Source organism: Manis javanica, chromosome 4 (assembly GCF_040802235.1).
Source record: "Manis javanica isolate MJ-LG chromosome 4, MJ_LKY, whole genome shotgun sequence".
Classification (NCBI taxonomy): Eukaryota; Metazoa; Chordata; class Mammalia; order Pholidota; family Manidae; genus Manis; species Manis javanica.
This window is the reverse complement of record NC_133159.1, coordinates 57944363-57962883: the sequence shown is the minus strand read 5'-3', so window position 1 is coordinate 57962883 and position 18521 is coordinate 57944363. Positions and strand designations below refer to the sequence as shown.

General features: G+C 36.2%; 1 protein-coding gene across 3 annotated transcripts in view; it reads left to right on the top strand.

Annotated features, from left to right (window-relative positions):
- Positions 1-226: 226 nt before the first annotated feature.
- The window catches only part of ANKRD13C (ankyrin repeat domain 13C), a 133362-nt gene continuing 115067 nt past the window's right edge, over positions 227-18521 (top strand). For 2 of the 3 annotated variants that reach the window (XM_037024340.2, XM_073234119.1), the window contains exon 1: positions 227-1484. In XM_037024340.2, coding sequence (XP_036880235.2) covers positions 1040-1484 — 445 coding nt within the window. In that variant the 5' untranslated portion in view covers positions 227-1039. The remainder of the gene's footprint in view (positions 1485-18521) is intronic. The other variant, XM_037024339.2, reaches the window with a different exon arrangement.

The following is an 18521-nucleotide window of genomic DNA, read 5'->3' as shown; positions in this document are numbered from 1 at the left end:
ATTGTATACAATCGCGTGTCTTCTCCTCTGCTGAGCAACTTGGAGCCAGGAGTGGTGTTTAATAAATTTACTAGCTGAGTGTCTGGCACAAAGTACATGATTAGTAAACGCTTATTGAATGAGTGTCCAGCGAATCATCTCCTGACATCATATCTGTCTTGCCAGTGGGTTTCAGCCCCGGGCAAGTTTGCTATGGATTCAATGTGACCAAAGAAATTGACAGCAAACGTTCTTTGGGGTGAAAGGGTTTATTAACTGGCTTGTCCCGGCGGCAGGTCGAGCACTAGCGTCTCTGCCTCCGCCCAGAGCACCTGGCCGAGCTCTCTATATAGTACAATAACAGCTTATTGCCTAAAGGTGTGGAAGCGGTAGCCTAGCAACAGCCCAGTTACATCATCAGGTGTTTTAAGTTTAGCGAGGATCCTGGCCATAGGAGCCCCAACTTCCCCACAATATCCTGAGTGCAGTGGCGTCAGTCTGACTCCCTGCGGGAGGCCTAGACATCGGAGTGTTTAAGTCAGTTTTTAACGTGCGTCGAGCATCTCAAACGCAGGCTAAGGTTTCAGACCGCCGACGCCAGAAGTGCCAAAGCTCAGTCTCCCAGCTCAGACACTCCAGCTCCGGTGCTTGGCTACTCTGGGCTGATAGAAGGTCCGACGGAGGGAGCGGGCAGCTCACTTATCGCGGTGTTTCCTCCCTCCTCCCTCCCGGGGGAGCTCTCGCGAGAGAAGCCAGGGTAAGATGGCTGTGCCCTGTTTTTCGGTGTGAGGCAGTGGCTGCGGCGGCGGCGGCGGGTCAGGCATCCTGGTTTCGTGGGCACCTGAGCTCTAGCTCCCCCCAGCGAGCGCGCGTCCTTGGTGCCTAGGCGAGAGCCGGCTCTTCGTCTGGGAGATGTGTTTGTCCCGGTCTCGGGGGCGCTCTGGGAGTTCATGCTGCGCTGGAGGCTCCTGGCCGCCGCTCTAATCGCCTTGTGCCGCCGCAGCGCCAGTTCCGTCGCCCGCGGTGAGCCTCCCCGATCCCCTCTTTGCCCCTGGGGGCGATGACCGGGGAGAAGATCCGCTCACTGCGGAGGGATCACAAGCCCAGCAAGGAAGAGGGGGACCTGCTGGAGCCCGGGGATGAGGAAGCGGCGGCTGCCCTCGGCGGCACCTTTACCGGAGGCAGGACTGGCACTGGAGGCAGCGGCAAGGGAGGCAAAGCCTGTCATAAGATCTTCAGTAACCATCACCACCGGCTGCAGCTGAAGACAGCTCCGGTCTCCTCCAACCCTCCCGGCGCCCCAGCCCTGCCACTGCACAATTCCTCCGTGACTACCACCTCCCAGTCCCCGGCTCTTCTAGCGGGCACCAATCCCATTGCTCTCGTCGTAGATGGAGGCAGTTGCCCCGCACACTACCCGGTGCACGAGTGCGTCTTCAAGGGGGATGTGAGGAGACTGTCCTCTCTCATCCGCACGCACAATATCGGGCAGAAAGATAATCACGGTGAGGAGTGATCTCCCCTCTCCACCTCTCCTTCCCTGAACCTAGGGTGTGCCTCCCCCAGGCCTCTGGAATCCTAGGCTCTTCTCCAACAGACCTCTCTTTCCTCTCTTTTGACCGTCATCCGGGCCAAATGCCTGTAAATCATGACCGTTTCCGTAATAGCATGCCAGTGGTAAGGAGATAGGTTCTTGTGGGTGCAAAGGAATGTTTCCTCTTTGCCCACTTAAAAGTTTCCTGTGAGAAGCTGTTTTGTTTATTTTTGACATAGGCCTTCGATGTGTTGATTTTTGACCATAAGAAATTTTAGGTTGCCTCTCATTCAACCTGACCTCCTTCCTTTGTTTTTGGAACTGTGAATCTTTTCTTCCTCTCCCACCATCCCACCTTGGAGTCTTGAGTTTCAAACATATAAATTGCCCCCACCTACTTTCATTACCATGGTACAAACAGATCCCAACTTGACTGCAACTGGTTGTGATTTCTACGCACCATGAGGTTGTCCTTTATTTTTTTTTTTCTGCGTTCAGGAAACTTAGTTTGATACAAAGTGTCTATACTCTGCAAGTAAGAAGGAATATAGAATGCTTTGATTTCTCAAAGCCACGCAGTAGTAATCTGTTGGCATTTGATACCTAGAGTTAGTGAAGTGACTTCTGAGTAACTAAAATGTTGGAGTATAGTTTTGAGTTTTTTACTTGCTTTACATAAATAATTGGTAATAGTAATGTTTCATCTTGATGACTGACTAAATATACTACGATTGTTCATAGTAACTTAATTGTAGCTTGTTGGACATGTTATAGTATCATTTGTTATTTCAGGACTGTATTTATATTTTTTTGCCTTATTCTAACTCAGCCAGTTTTTTTCTGTTTGCTTCGTTCAAAAATATAATGTGAGTTGATTTTTAAGGAGCAGTAAGTTATACTAAGGAAAACCAATATAAACACATATTTTAGAATTTACTAGGCCATTTTAAACTGGGTAGCCAATATTGTCAATAGCTCTGCTTTTAACAGACTATAACTATTGCATACATTTGGTTAGAACATACTCAGGTCTGTGCATAAAATATAACACATTAATGAAATGCTTGCGGGTGGAATAAACTCCTTTAATTCCATTGGACTCTAGGCTTATCATAAAAAATTAGGGCAAAAATTAAACATCCATACACTATTGTAATAACAGTTACACTTCCTGTAATTTATGGTAAGTTAAATCCCCAGAAAAGGTCCTCAAAGCTATGCCCAGTTTTTCATTCCTACATTCAATTTATTTATTCATAATGTAATAAGCATATGATAGTTTGTTGATGGTAATTATATTCAAACCCTTTGGGAGACAGTTTTTAGTGGGAGATGTGTTGTTTATTTGAATTATTAGTCATCTGTTAGGAAGTTTTTCCAATTTGGTCTTCATAGTAGCTATGTATATGTTTCATCTTTCTACCATTGCCTTTAAAATATAGTTACATTACCTTGAAATGTCCCTGAAAACAGTGATAAGTTCCTTTTGATAGTTAATTCCTTTTGAAAGGATAGATAGGTGATTATGACTGTCAAAATACTAAGAATAGTATGTTAGAACTGATTTTATTGGTTGATCACAGGTGCCGAATTGCAGGATTATTGAGTTTCCATGTTCTGTAATCCAACACATAGGAGTCGGTTTCTAAAAGTACAAATTCTGTTCACAGTAATTAGAATCGTAAATACCTTTAAACTCTTGTCTTTAGTTCACTGAAATTCACTTTTTAAATTGCCTTGATACACCAAATGTTTACATTGCACTTAACTGCCTTAATATTGTTGGTATTTCTGATTAATGTAACCAGTTGTTCATTAACTTGTGGCAACAGTAACTGTAATTTCCTTTGCAATATACATTCTCATCTGCAGTGAAGGTTTCCTAGGAAGTCGCTTCTACTTATTGTGCTACATCTTTAATCCCCTTTTTCCCTGTAGCTGCATAATTTCCCCATTATATCACTTTTACTCTTGATACTTTACCAACCTGGAAACTTTATTTAGATTTAAGACTAGGTTTCTCTCCAAATTACAAAAGATAAGTGTTTTTTATGTCACCCAAACTAAAACAAGCTATATATTATATATGGATTGTTACAATGTGATAACTGCATAGCAGAATCATATACTCATACTGGTGCATAGCAGAGCCATACAGTCATACCACATCATAACATATTGTTAAATATTCACTCTAGAGAGATTCCTTCCACAACGTGATGATGATGATCATTATCATAGGAACACTTTATTGAGTGTGTCAGCACTATGCTAAGTATTTACATACATTATTGCATTTAATTCTCACAATAACCCTGCAAAGCTGATAGTTCTGTTCTTATTTTAAAGGTGAGGAAAATGAAGCCTAGAGATGCAAGGAAATTTTGCTAAATTTGTAAAACTGGAAATTGAATAGTAGGATTAATAGCTAAGACTCCAACATCCATAATTAACCTCTTTGTAAATATTTCTATTCATCAGGACCCACTGTATGCAAAGAAGTCAATTCAAAAAATGAATATGTAGCAATTTACCACAAAGTTCTTTGATACATACTTTTTCATTTAGTTCTTATAGTAGCCTTATTGCGAGAATCTGCCATTAGACAGCTCTCAAGAGTCCAAATCTCTCATTTGTCCTGTTTCTTTTTTATATAATGGCACAAATAAATGGGCTATCTTGTCTACATGTTAGCTAGCCCTTTAGCTATTTGACAAGAGCTATCATGTTCTCCTTATCTTAGGTTAAATAGCCTTAAGTTCTGTATCCATTCCTCATATGACATGATTTATAAAGTGTTTAGAATAATTCCTGAAACAGTAAATACTATATAAGTATGTTAAGTAAATGAGCATCTTAATCATCTTCTTTTACTGAAACTCTAGTTAATTCCTCCCTTTGAGGATTAGTTAACCCTTTGAGGTGCCCAGAACTAAGCTTAGTGATGGAGCTGTGGTAGCCTCATAAGCAATGACTTTATAAAGGAGACTGTATTTATTGCTCTAAGCAATACACATTTAGTAATGTATATTACTAAAAAAGCACACACTAAGTAATGCAGTGCAGGAGTACATTAGTTTTTTCATAGTTATTTCACAAGTTATTCACTGTCTTTCCATTCTATCCCTTCTTGTGTTTATTTTTTTAACCCCCAAATAGGACTTTATATTTATTAAATTGTACCTTGTTAGTTTTGATCTATAATTCTGCCTTGCTGGAAAGTTATTGAATTCTAATTGAGTCATTGTTTAGCTCACTGTTCATTAGCTTGTTCAGTTTTCAGTGATCTCTGATTAGACAGACGTTTTTTGGGGTGTGTGAATAGATGTGTATTTTTATAAATTACTGACCTTAATTGAATAGAAGCAAGGATACAGCTTTTGTGTATGTGTGTGTGTGTGTGTGTGGTAAAATGTTGGTTGAGTATGAACTGCTTCTCTAAGCCATAAATGAGGAATATTGTATTTGGATCCAAACATACATTTTGAAGTATAAGTTAAATACAGTGATAACCATAACACATTATGTTTATAGTGTGTTCAAATATGACAAATGATTGTGACTCATAAATTTAGTGACAACTTTTTTCATAGGGAAAAAGATACAGTACATTAAATGTATACAAACATTAAACTATATCATTAGTTTATCTTTACTTATATACCACTTTTTTTTTTAGTATGTAATTACAATTTAAGACTAAGCCTTTTGTACATTGAGTGTAAAGATTTTTCTGAATCACTTTTTGCCATTGGTAGTTAAAACATTATGGTGACATGCTATTTTTATAATTGTTGCTCATAACTTTTACTTCACCCCTTTAAAATTGAGAATGCTTGTGAGGTATATAGAAGACTTTCTTGATTTTGACTGCATTTCCTATTTGTTAAACTTGTAATTTTGCTTTTTTCCCTTAATTGAGTTAAATATCCTTGGAAGTGAAATACCTTCTTTTGGACATTTGTCAGAAGCTTTTGGTGCCAGAGTGATGAAAATCCTTGGTAGATGAATTGCTGAAACCAGCCTTTCCTAGATGTGAAAGGTTTCTGATATACTCTGAGAAATTTGGCTGTTTCTACTGTCTTTACACTGACTAGCATGTGATAAGCCATGTTCTCTATACAGTTAATTTTCACTTTTACTGAGTTGGAATCTAGTCTTGAAACTATTTCACATAGTGAGTGACTAGAGATTTCAAATTTAAGTTCTAACTCAATTCAGGATATTCCTGCCAATGCAGGTAACTCAGTGAAATGGTTAACATGTGTAACATCTCTGCGTGGTAGCTGGTGGATTTCTTCAGACAGGGATTTTAAAATATCTTAATTTCAGAAATATTAAAAATGTACATTTGAAAATTGAGGCAATATGATAATCTGGTACCCCCAGGGAATACTTACTCTGGCTTATTCTATGTAAATCTTTTCCTTTTGGTATTATTTTCTCTGCCTTTTTGTCACTAAAATCTTCATGATGGTCAATGCAATAGAATAATGCACAATATCTCTGTTTGAGATGACTGTAAAGCTAAGCTTTGCATGGCAAAACAATCTTGAACTAAGCCTCAGGTGAATAATTTTGCCAAATTAAGGTTAAAATGATGACATCTTTAAAAGAACACTAATAGTTTTGTATCTATTCTCCTCATGTTTTGTAATCTTTTCTGAACTTTGTTTTTGAAAGGCGGACCTCAGTTCCCCATAGAAAAATATTGTTTTTGGAGGTCCAGGGTGACCCATTAAAGTGCTCTGTACCTTCACTGATAACAAGGGTGATTTGGCAGTGAAATCTGTCACTCCAGTGATCTGTCAGGTTTGATTCAGTTGATCCTCATGACTGTATGAATATGACCTTGCTTTCACTTCTTTCCCCTTGTGCATCTTGAATACAGTAGGACTGTCCTTGGGTAAAGTGGCTGTGTTTCCTGATGGCATCACCATTAGCACTAGAATGTGACCTACCACTAACAATGGTGATATGAACACATCTATACAGCTTCCTCTGCAGGGTTTCCTTATAAGAGGCAGGGGTGAATCATCTTTTATCCCTTCCTTTGCTGAGCTACAATAGGAGTAAGAACCCCAACCTTTCAACTTTGGCAAAAAAGGAAGCAGAAATGAGCAGTTACTGGTGATGTTGTGTCCTGGGCATTCTCAATGAGGCAGGAGAGTTCTGGAGAACTCAATAGAGAATTAAGTTCTGGGTGATATGCCTGTACCAAGTTAATGTCATTCTTAAGTCAAAACAAGTCTAATGCAGAATACAGTGTAATTGTCAGGATGCTTTGGGTTCTGGAAGATGAATGTTATTCCTCAAAAATTGGTTGGGGGCTGGATGGACAGTATGTTCCTGTTCATATACGAATTGTTTCATTGAAGGAGAGATGAAACATCAGTTTTAGGGGAAGATTGAAACATGTAAAAGTGTGTAGGAAAAGGGAAAAGGTCTTTTTATTTGAATATTACAGATGGTGTTAATTATCAGGATATGTGAGGTTTAACTGTGTGGTTTAATTGAATTTCATCTGTTCTTGAGACTTTTACTCTGGTTGAAATCCCAAAGGTTATCTACAAAGCTAGAGGGCTATCTCTATATTGGAATCATTATCTCAGTTTGAGATCATGCTTTTCTACAAACAACTGGTTTTTATGAGATTATACTACTTACTTAAGTGCTGAAATAAGTAGGCATAATATCCACCTCTTGTGGTGTGATATTCTCAAGTAGAAGACTGTATTTGAAAATATTTCTGAAGGCTCATATAACAGTAATACTCATTAATATCAAAATCTTGCTCTCACTTTTGGTGTTATATGCCTTTCAGTAGAATTCTTTTTTTTTTTTAGGTTTATATAAGACTTGAATTGAGGTTTTATCTGATACTTGAATTTATACTGCCTGTCAGTCTGCTAAAGGGTTACGTTTATTTGACTCTCCTATAAGTCAGCTCTAGTCTGCTACTGGTGCACCTTGGTTCAGTGTGTTTGGATTCTTGGCTGTAGATGTCTTCCAGGCATGTTAATGAATGCTGTCTCTCACTCAGCACTGTACTGAGTTCTGTAAAACTACCTTTGCTGTGTTGCATATCCTCTTATGTGTGTATATGTTTTGGTTGGCTTTATACAGAATCATGTGGAGACCTGCATTGTTCTGGGCAAAATGCTTTTTAGAGAGTAAAAAGAGAATTTGATACTATTGTAATGGCTCTTCATAGCTCCCTCCCCCACCCCCCTTTTCTTTGTTCATTCATTTCCTTCATGTCACAGGTATATACTGAGCTAATATGTGATAGACAGTGTTTTAGGTGCTGGCATTACAGTGGTGAACAGAATGGACAAAGTCCCTGCTCTCATGGAGCTTACATTCTAACGGAGGAAGACAAATAATAAAATTATAAATGTATGGTATGACTGATAGTGATAAATATTACGGAGTAAAATAAAGAAGAGTAAGTAGGATAGAGTTCTGGGAGTATAGGGTAAGTGAGACAGTAATTATTTCATTGAGATCAAGGTCAGGGAAGACATCAATGATAAGATAAATTTAAGCAGTTACCTACATAAAGAATAAAAGGGAGCAGATATCTAGTAGAACAGAATTTCAGGCAGAGAATAGCAAATGCAAAGGTACCATGCTCCAGGGATAAGAAGTAGGCTGGTGTGGCTGGAACAAAGGTGAGATTGGTAGGAGATAGGATATTTGAGAGGTAGCAGGGTGTGCAAGCATTTAGAACCTTTGTAGACCATTGTTAAGGAGTTTGAATTTTACTCTGAGCAACATAGGAAGCTATTTGAGGGTTTGGAGCAGAGGAGTGACATGATCTGGTTTTAAAGGCTCACTTTGCTTGCTCTATGATAGACACTTGGATGGTCAAAGGTCAATTTAACATGCTGTATAGTAAGTGAAGGTAGCCATGAAAGTGAGAAGGTGAAGCTGGTTAGGAGTACATGGTGGTTTGGAGTCACTAATAATATGTGCATTTGTTTAACATAAATGTGTAGTACCATTTATGAGAGAAAATAAAAATATTCTTTTTTCCTGCTTGCTTGAATGGGACTTGATGTCTCAAAGCTGGCTCTATATTGGTTCCAGTCCATGTGATTTCCTGCTTTCTCCCTATATAGGTACCATATGAAATAATAATACAAAGTTATTGTTTGCCTTTTTCTTTTGTGCAAACATTTTCACTAATGGTACGAAGGCAGTGGTAGGTAAAGCGTTAGCATGAATCAAGGCACCAAACTGTTAGTAGTTCTGTATTATTCACAGCCATGTACTGGCAGTAAAAAAAGAAAGAAAGCCAATTTTACCCAATGTCTTCGCTGAAGCTGTAGAAATAACTAATTTTATTAAGCTTAATCTTGAGTACCTATCTTTTTTATATTCTTAATGACATACTGTGCATTATGTATGATGCTCTTCTGCTACCTACTGAAGGGAAAAATAAAGGGAAACATGAGTAATTTGAGTTAATAAGCCAAACTAGCTGCTTTTATCATGGAATACCATTTTTACCTGAAAGAACATCATGTAGACAAACTATGATTATTCCAATTTGGATATTCAGCAGGCATTTTTCTGGAAGATGAATTAAACAAGCCTGTGAATTCAAGGAACATAATTGACAGTATTTGTTGCCAATGAAAAAATTCAAACTTTGAATCAAAAATTAGCATTTGGAAAATGTGTGTGTCACTCTAAGCTGACAGAGTTCTGGTCAGATTGGTGATACTACCAAATATTATTTTTTTTGGTTTTGGATAGTGCTAAGTGTTGACATTTGGAAGATCTGCATAACAACTCAATTTAGTATTTTTCAGATCAGTGCATGATGTTACAACATTATGTAATAGGTCTGTAAGATAAATTCTAGCCAAAATAAGCAGGCGAAGAGAGGCAATCAAGGGCCAGGTAGTTTATTTGAACGCAATTCCCGGATGAGGTTTCTCAGTCTACAGAAATGGAGGCTGGGAAAGTCATGCCCAGCAGGGTAGGCAGCAAGTTTTTAAAGAAAGTAAGGGGAGGGAGATCAAAGGTATACAGTGGCTCGAGGATTGGCTCACCTAGGGTACATAGGGGGTCTCTCATTGGCCTTTAGCCAGGTATTGGAAAGTTAGCACTACTCTTCTAGCTTGGGGAAGAAGGTTAGTTAGTTAGGAATGTTTATCTGATCAGTTTCTGGAATGTTGTCAGACCAGAACCTGTTGGTCTCTTCGCCTTGTTTGGTGAGGCCTGAGCTTGTCCAGCAGGCTCACCCCTTCCCCTGGTGCCTCCAGCCTTACAAAGTCCATTCAACGTGCAAGAGAAGCCAGTGGATTTCCAGCTAACATGATACAAAACATTTATGGATAAAGTTTTAGCTTTCATATTGTAACTAACCTTTTAGAAATGACCACTTTCTGAGTTTTGCTATAGTATCAAACAATACCCTCAATTATTTGAAAAGACTATTCAAATACTATTTCTTTTTTCAACTGCATACCTTCTGAGTCTGGATTTTCTTCATATACTTCAAACCAAAACCACATTTACACCCTATTGAATGCAGAAACAGTTATAAAAATCCTGCTGCTTTCTAGTAAAACAAATATTAATGTAATATAGCATCACTCTTGTCATTCATTCTTTAATGCAATCTTTTTTTCATGACAATTGTATATTAACATGTGATCAGTTTATTGTACTTTTGAAATTAAAACAATTTTAAAACATTTCTAATATGGCAAAAATTGATTTATGCTTGTAAAAGATTTTCGAGATCTTCTGTATAATTCTTAAGAGTAGAAAGTGGTTTTGAGATCAAAAAGTTTGAAAACTGTTGGTGTGGTATTCATATGGATATTAATTATGACTTCCACAATTTCTAGATATGTAATTTTAGGGAATTATGTAACTTTTATTAGTTTTATTTTTCTTACCTGTGAAATAGGAATAATATTTGTCTCACAGAGTGTTGTAGCAAATTTAAAAAAACAAGGTATACAAAGTGTACGGCATAGTGCTGGGCACATGTAATAGATGCCCTGTAAATGCCAGCTTTTCGGTTGGCAGTTTGCCTACTTTAACAAGATAGTGGCCTTAATGTTGCTGGGATAATTTTTACTCATTTGACAAAACAGATTACAGTTTTGTTTATCAAGTTAGAACAAAGGCATTCAATTTCAGATATAAAACTACTTTGTGAATAGTTGAGAGAGAAGGTTATTTTAAGGTTTTAGAATTCATTGTGTAATAAATTAGCTTACGCAGCAGGTTGAGGACTTAGAAAACTGGTGGGATAGTAGATGGAGGTAACTAGGATGTTTGAGCACTTAGTTTTATGGTAACACGTGGTCAGTAAACTAACTCCAGTGTTGGCTAGATGATGGTGATATTATTATTTTCACTTAAAATGTTGATATCACAGCAGGATATTTGGCATTCTTGATTATACTCTGGTCTTACTGTATTTTTACCTGTAAAATGAGAGGGATTGGGTTTTTTAACTCAGTCATTTCCATTTCATAAATCTTTTGAAAATGGGATTAGTTTGGTTTTGTGATGGGAAGTTTTATTTGTAACTTCAGTAGATACTACTGCTTTACCCTTTCATCTATATGTTCTTAGAGGGTTTAAGAAAAAGAAGAGTAATTATCTAGGTGCATCAATGCCTTGATTTTGTTACATAGGTGGTGGTCTAGACTCTGGTGGGTGCTCCTGAATTTGTGTAGTTTTTAAAATAGTTATTATATCCACATGCTACAAAATTATAGAAAAGATATGAAAGGATACATTATAAAAATGAAGTTTTCCTCCCACTTGTCTTTACCCACATGGTTCCCTTTTGTCAGCAACTAGTGTCCTTAGTTCCTAGTTTTCTTCTTCTGTTGCCATTTAGAGCATGGTACTTCTTTTTCTCCTGAAAGATGAAGTGGAAGGAAGAGAACCTATTACTACTTTTTCTACTATTAGTACAAAAATGGATATTCATAAATTTATGTTTGATTTAAAATGTCTTTCTTTCTTTTTACTGTCAAATTTATATCTCTAGCCTGGACTTCTTCTTGGAGTTCCAGATTTTGTAGTCATCTCCACTTGGGAATCTCAGAGATACTTCAAAATTTACTTGTCCAAATGCAGTTATTATCTTCTACCTTATCCCTCCCATCTGGCTACACAGTCATTTAGTAAATCATTAACTCTCCAGTTGCTCAGCCTCAATCACTGGGACCATTCTTTTTCTCACCCTGGCCTCCTACTCATACATTTCTAATTAACAAGTTATTTTAAATCAGTCTATGTTCTGTCTCCACTGCTACCACTTTGAGACTAACCAATTCTTACTGTCTTTTCTCTGGAACACCACATCAGGCTTAAAACTAGCTTCTCTATGTCACCCTCCATTCCATTCTGTATATAATAACCCAAAGTGATCTTAAAGTTTCACTTTTATCACATAATTTATCTGCTCAAGATCCTTTAATGCCTTCTCTATTTAAAAGTAAGTTCATATTTCTTACATAGTTACAGAGTCCTGCATGTTCTGGGCCTTGCCTACTTCTCCAATATAATCTTGTACAAATCTCTCACTTTTTAAAAATGACCTGACCATCCTTGTTTTCTTTTAGTTCTTTTTATATGGCAGGTTACTTCTGTTCTTTGTCTGGAATGCTTTTCTTCTCATTCTTTGATGTCTTTGTTCCTACTTACCTGTTTGACCTTATTTTAAAGCTCCTGTTTTTAGATAGATTTTCTTGACTGAAGTATCAAAAATGTCTCCCTTTATTATTTTCAATCTTAGCTTCTTTCTGTTTTTCTTAACACATATCACAATCTATTTTGTCTCAGTTTTTGTTTTTCTTACTCTCTTTTGTGACTATAACTTCCATGAGGGCAGAAATTATTTCTAGTATGTTAATGGTTGAGTCTTCAGTGTCTAGAACTAGTAATGCTCAGTAAATATTTATTGAATGAAAATGAATGGATTTTGCTTCTGGGTGAAATGTTGGAAAAATAATTGAAACTTTGAACTCTTCTGTACATTATAGTATAATGATGACTCTGAAATCAAGTAAACTGATTATGAGAGAAATTTTTAATGATAGTAATGTAGTGTGATTATATATATAAATTATATTGATGGCTGGTGGATGTTTTATCTTGGAAGCAATGCATTATGACATGAATCCCTCACTGTTAGAACAGGGGTCTACAAACATTTAAATAAAGGTCCTGATAGTAAATATTATAGGCTTGCAGGCCAGACCATGTGTTACATGAAAGTAGTCATAAAAAATTCATAAACAGTCAGCATGTGGCTGTTTTCCAGTAAAACTTTATTTATGTCATATCCCTGAATTAGGGGATGAGAAAATTTCTAATATGGCAAACAGATGGCAGGATCAAGTTTGTATAAACCTGCCCCTTTTGATTTGATACAGTGCTATCACTGAGATTCATAGCAGTAGAAAAAAGTAAGCTGTTTCTAGTTCCTTATTTCTAATAGAGAAATTCACACCAAAGAAGCAAGTGGGCAAGAGAGCTTATTTTAGTTCAGAGCTAGAATAACTTGGGTGGTGATTGTTAAGGCAAAATAAGTCCAATAAAAAGATCTTTGTAAGAAAGACTTGCTTTTAAAATTGTTAGGAGCATGAATGAGTTTGTACTCCAATTCTAAGAACCTTACTTGTTCCCCACTTCCTTTATCTTTTATTTATTCTTGAACACCTTTATTGTGACATAATTCATATACTATACAATGGAGCCACTTAATTTGTACAAGTAAATGGTTTTTAGAATATTCAGAGTTGTGCAGCCATCACCGCAATCAATTTGAGAACATTTTCATTACCCTAAAAAGAAACCCTGAGCCCTTTAGCTTTCATTCCCCTCTCCTCCATTTCCCTCAGCCCTAGACAATCACTAATCTACTTTCTGTCTCTATAGATTTGATTATTCTAGACATTTCTTATAAATGGGATCACACAATATGTGGTCTTTGTGACTGGCTTCTTTCACTTACTGCATTGTTTTTAAGGTTCATCCATGTTTTCATTTACTGTATTGTCAAGGTTCATCCATGTTTTAGCATGTAGCAGGACTTCATTCCTTCTTATTGCCAAATAATATCCATTGCTTGGATGTAACTCATTTTATTTATACATTCATCAGTTTATGGCCATTTGAGTTGTTTCCACTGCCATGAACATTTGCATGCAGCTTTTTATGTGGACGTGTTTTCATTTTCTTGGGTATTACATCTTTTGCTGGGTTTGTGGTAACTCTGTGTGCCATTTCGAGGAACTGACAAATTGTTTTCCAAAGTGGTTGTACTTTTACTTTCCTAGCAGCAGTATATGAAGATTCCAATTTGTGTTTCTTGTCAACACTTGTGTTACCTGTCTTTTTGATTATAGCCATCCTAGTGAATGTAAAGTAGTATCTCATTGCAGTTTCCATATGTTTCCTTAATGGCTAATGATTTTGAGCCATGTGCTTTTCATGTGCTTATTGGCCATTTGTATATATTTTTTGGAGAAATGGCTATTCAAAGTCTTTCCTATTTTTAAATTAGGTTTCTTTTTATTATTGAGTGTTGAGTTCTTTATATATTCTGGATATATGACCCTTATCAAATACAATGACTTGCAAAATACTTTCTTCACCTGTAGGCTGTCTCTTCATTTTCTTGATGGCATCCTTTGTAGCACAAAGGATGAAGTCAAATTTATTTTTTCTTCTGTGCTTTTGTGTTGTGCTTGTGGTATATCAGAGTAATAATTTCCTAATCCAAGGTCACAAAGATTTACTCCTTTGTTTTTTTTCCTAATAGTTTGATAGTTTTAGTTCTTACATTTAGGTCTGTGATCTACTTTGAATTAATTTCTGGCTTTGGCTGATTGGTCCATTCATGTATATGTCTATCCTTATGCAAGTACATACTTCATTGATTACTGTTGTTTTGTAGTAAGTTTTGAAGTTTGGAAGTGTGAGTCCTCCAGTTTTAGCATGCTTTTTCCAAATTGTTTGAATATTCTGGGTCCCTTGAATTTCTATGTAAGTTTTAGGAACAGCTTATCAATTTCTACAAAAAAGACTGTTCTGATTTTAATGGAGATTGCAGTGAATTTACAGACCAACATGGGGAGTATTGTCATCTTAACAATATTTAATTCATTAGTTTAGATTAAATTATTTAATTTCTTTCAGCAGTATTTTATAGTTTTCAGAGTGTAAGTCTTGCACCATTCTCCTTGTCTTTGATTTCTATACAGCTACTCCTTGATTCCTTAGCTGTTTGATTCTCTTTGTATTGAGAGTATTAGAATAGAGCCTTATAGGAAAGTGCTTAAATTTTGTTCTTTCAGCTGCAGAGTTAGAAAGGGTTTCTGCTACTCATTTTCTTGCAAGAATTGAGAACAATCTGGCCTTTCCCATACTAAATCTGAAAAAATCATCATTCTAGGATGGGTGAGCAGAAAAATAAAGTCCATTTGGGGATCCTTGAAAAATACATGTTATAAAAGAAGCATCACTGTCAGAATCTTGAAGACACTAAAAACACTGTAAGAAATAGAAGAAAAGTTTAGAAAATAATTGCCTTGTTTTTCAGTAATATATAAAAGCAATTTGTTTTTCCAAAACTTATATAATGATGTAAAGAGAACAGGTGAAAATAAGAAAGTAAACAAAAAAATGTAGTCATATCATTAAAAAAAATTAAATTAAGTGTATTAAATAAGGTCTTGGCAGTGTAGAAAATTAAATGAGTAATGTACAAAATTCATTTGAAAACAGCCTGTAGAGAAAAAGAAAAAATAAAAGGATGAAGGACAAACTATAAATATGGAGTATACCTCTGTAGACTTCATTTATGAATAGTATGTATTTCCAGAGAATTAAACAAATTAATGGATCAGAGGCAATGATTAAAGCTATAAATAAAGAAGAAAACATTTTTGATCTAAAACTAGGTCTGATTCCAAAGTTCATAATGATTCTGAGTTTGTAATATGCTCCAGGGAATATTAATGAAGAGATTCTGCATATTTTGGTGGTATTTTAAAATTTAGTGATGAACTGTACACATATATAAGTAAAAAGCACAGATTGTTATTGAAAAAATGAATATCAGATTGGCCTCAGACCTTTTCAGTGTTAGAACATACTTGCTACATCTTCCAACTGTAGAATTCTTTCTAGGCAGGTATGCATTTGTGAAAGCTGGAGTAATATTCTAGAAATTAGACTAATCATCATAATAACATTCCTGAAAAATATTACCCAAAGAAATATCAAAGATATGAGAGATGAATTTACATGACTAGCCCAAGTAAGGAGTTGTGTCAGAAAAGGGCTGATAATGAACATTGAAACCAGTTAAATATAACAAAGGTAAGTCTTATAATCATAGGAAATATGATTATGATCTTGAGAGCAAAGTTCTAAAAAAAGACCTGTTGTTTCAAATTTTTAAAAGCATTTAAATTAGTGAAACAAAGATTGAGATAGAGGAGAAATGAAAGTACTATCTCACTTTTTGTAAAAGGGAATCAGAAGTATGGTTTATGTTTAAATTTGTTAAATTTAAGTTTATGAATATTTTCTGAAAAGTGTTAGTTTGCTTCAAACATAATTTAAAATCTATCTACTACATTTTATATTATTGCTGAAGATAAACAGAAATATGAAAGTCCAAATAAAAAAGAAGAGAAAACAAAAGTTCCTACAAAATAGAAATCTCCTAAAATATGATTATGGCAAATAAAGCTTTATATTACCATGTTGTATTAGTAGTGATTCTGGCAGTTGTGATAGGGAATCACTGCAAACTAGCTTAAGTCATGCTTACTGATTCATATAACTGAAGATAGGATATGAACCAATATTGGACATGATTATATCCAGACCTTGCAGAATTTTACTTTTTTTTAAGGGAGGGGTATTGCATCTTAGCTCTACTATTATGTAGACCTTCATTCTTTCCTATTGCAGTTGGGCTTTATCTGTTTCAGTTTTTCAGCCTCTGCATTTGCATTTTGTGGTGGATATCTCTTTGTGGTGGGAAGCTGTCCTGTACCTCTTAAGGTATTTAGCAACATCCTTGGCCTTTACCCTTTAGATACCATTAACACCCTCCACTCCCCAGTTTCAACAACAAAGAATATGCCAGACATTGTCAGATGTTGGCATGTTAAAATGGGGATTATAATTGTTTATTAGGATAAAGAATCACTAGTTTATGTGGTAGAGCATATGCATCCCCATACTCAAAACTTTAAATTATTGGAGTTCCAATAGCAAGAAAGTCTTCCCCACCATATCACATACAAAAAAAAAAGGAAGAACCTTTACCCAGGTGGGAATTGTGACTTTCCTTGAAACAGTATTCTAGTTGGGTATCAGACTGGTTAGGTTTGTGTCATGTGTCCTTCCATGGTTCATGTACTTAAGGTATGGGATTTGGTACTAAGAGAAAGGAGTAGTGAAAAAAATCCAAAAATAATAACTATGACATCTACCAGAAGGGAAGAAAAGGACTTTTACAGACATACCTGAATGATAATGGTGAAAAATGGAAATTTTATATTGACCAATGGTAAAGGAAAGTATGAATGACAAGATTAATTGCTGATAAAATGGAACTTGAGGTAAAAGTGACTTAAAAGTGTTAAGAAAGTACATTTTGATGGAAGTCAGGATCATTAATGCTCAAAATTATTGCATCTCTATACACTAATGATCAAAGAACAGAAAGCAAAGTATTAGAAATATGGAAAAAAGTTAACAAAGTTGAAGTAGAATTTCTGTCTCTAGTAATGATGAACTAATGAGGACTAGTCTTCTTTAGAAGCAAATAAGAATAAAGTGTTCTACTCTATGGGCACCAGAGATCTAATAATAAGCTATGAAGGAATTACTGGGTCAAGGTCTGGCAGAAGGTAGAAATCCAAAGATGGGAGCCTAGCATTTTAGATTATTTTGCCCTAGTAGCTTTTGTTAATCTAGAAGTGGTTAAGAGGCTAAGCAGTACTTCTGACAGCCTCACTGAACTAAGAATATAAAAGATGAAGGTCAGGGCTTATCAGATATGGGGTAGCTGTTAAACATACCCTCTCTGAACTGGGAACTTGAAGTACTACACTTCAGGAGGAAGGGTGAACTGTAAGGAAATCAGTGCTGATATAGGCTGAAGCATATTTTGAGTCATTTGTGAGGGCCAGAAAAATATGTCAATCCCTGGATTAGTTGATCCTGGAATCTAGTACCCCAGCCACATGTCAAAAATAAACAAAAGTAACCCAAACATTTATGGTCAATTAATATACAATAAAGGAGACATGGACATACAATGGGGAAATGACAGCCTCTTCAACAGGCAAAACTGGACAGCTACATGTAAGAGAATGAAACTGGATCATTGTCTAACCCCATACACAAGAGCAAATTCAAAATGGATTAAAGACCTGAATCTAAGTAATGAAACCATAAAACTCTTAGAAAAAAACATAGGCAAAAATCTCTTAGATATAAACATGAACAACTTCTTCATGAACTTATCACCCCGGGCAAGGAAAACAAAAGCAAAAATGAACAAGGGGTACTACATCAACCTGAAGAGCTTCTGTACAGCAAAGGATGCCATCAATAGAACAAAAAGGCATCCTACAGTATGGGAGAATATATTCATAAATGATATATCCGATAAACAGTTGACATCCAAAATATATAAAGAGCTCATCCACCTCAACAAACAAAAAGCAAATAATCCAATTAAAAAAAATGCACAGAGGATCTGAACAGACACTTTTCCAAAGAAGAAATTCAGATGGCCAACAGACAAATGAAAAGATGCTCCACATCGCTAATCATCAGAGAAATGCAAATTAAAAGCACAATGAGATATCACTGCACACCAGTAAGGATGGCCACCATCGAAAAGACAAACAACAACAAATGTTGGCGAGGTTGTGGAGAAAGGGGAAACCTCCTACACTGCTGGTGGGAATGTAAATTAGTTCAACCATTG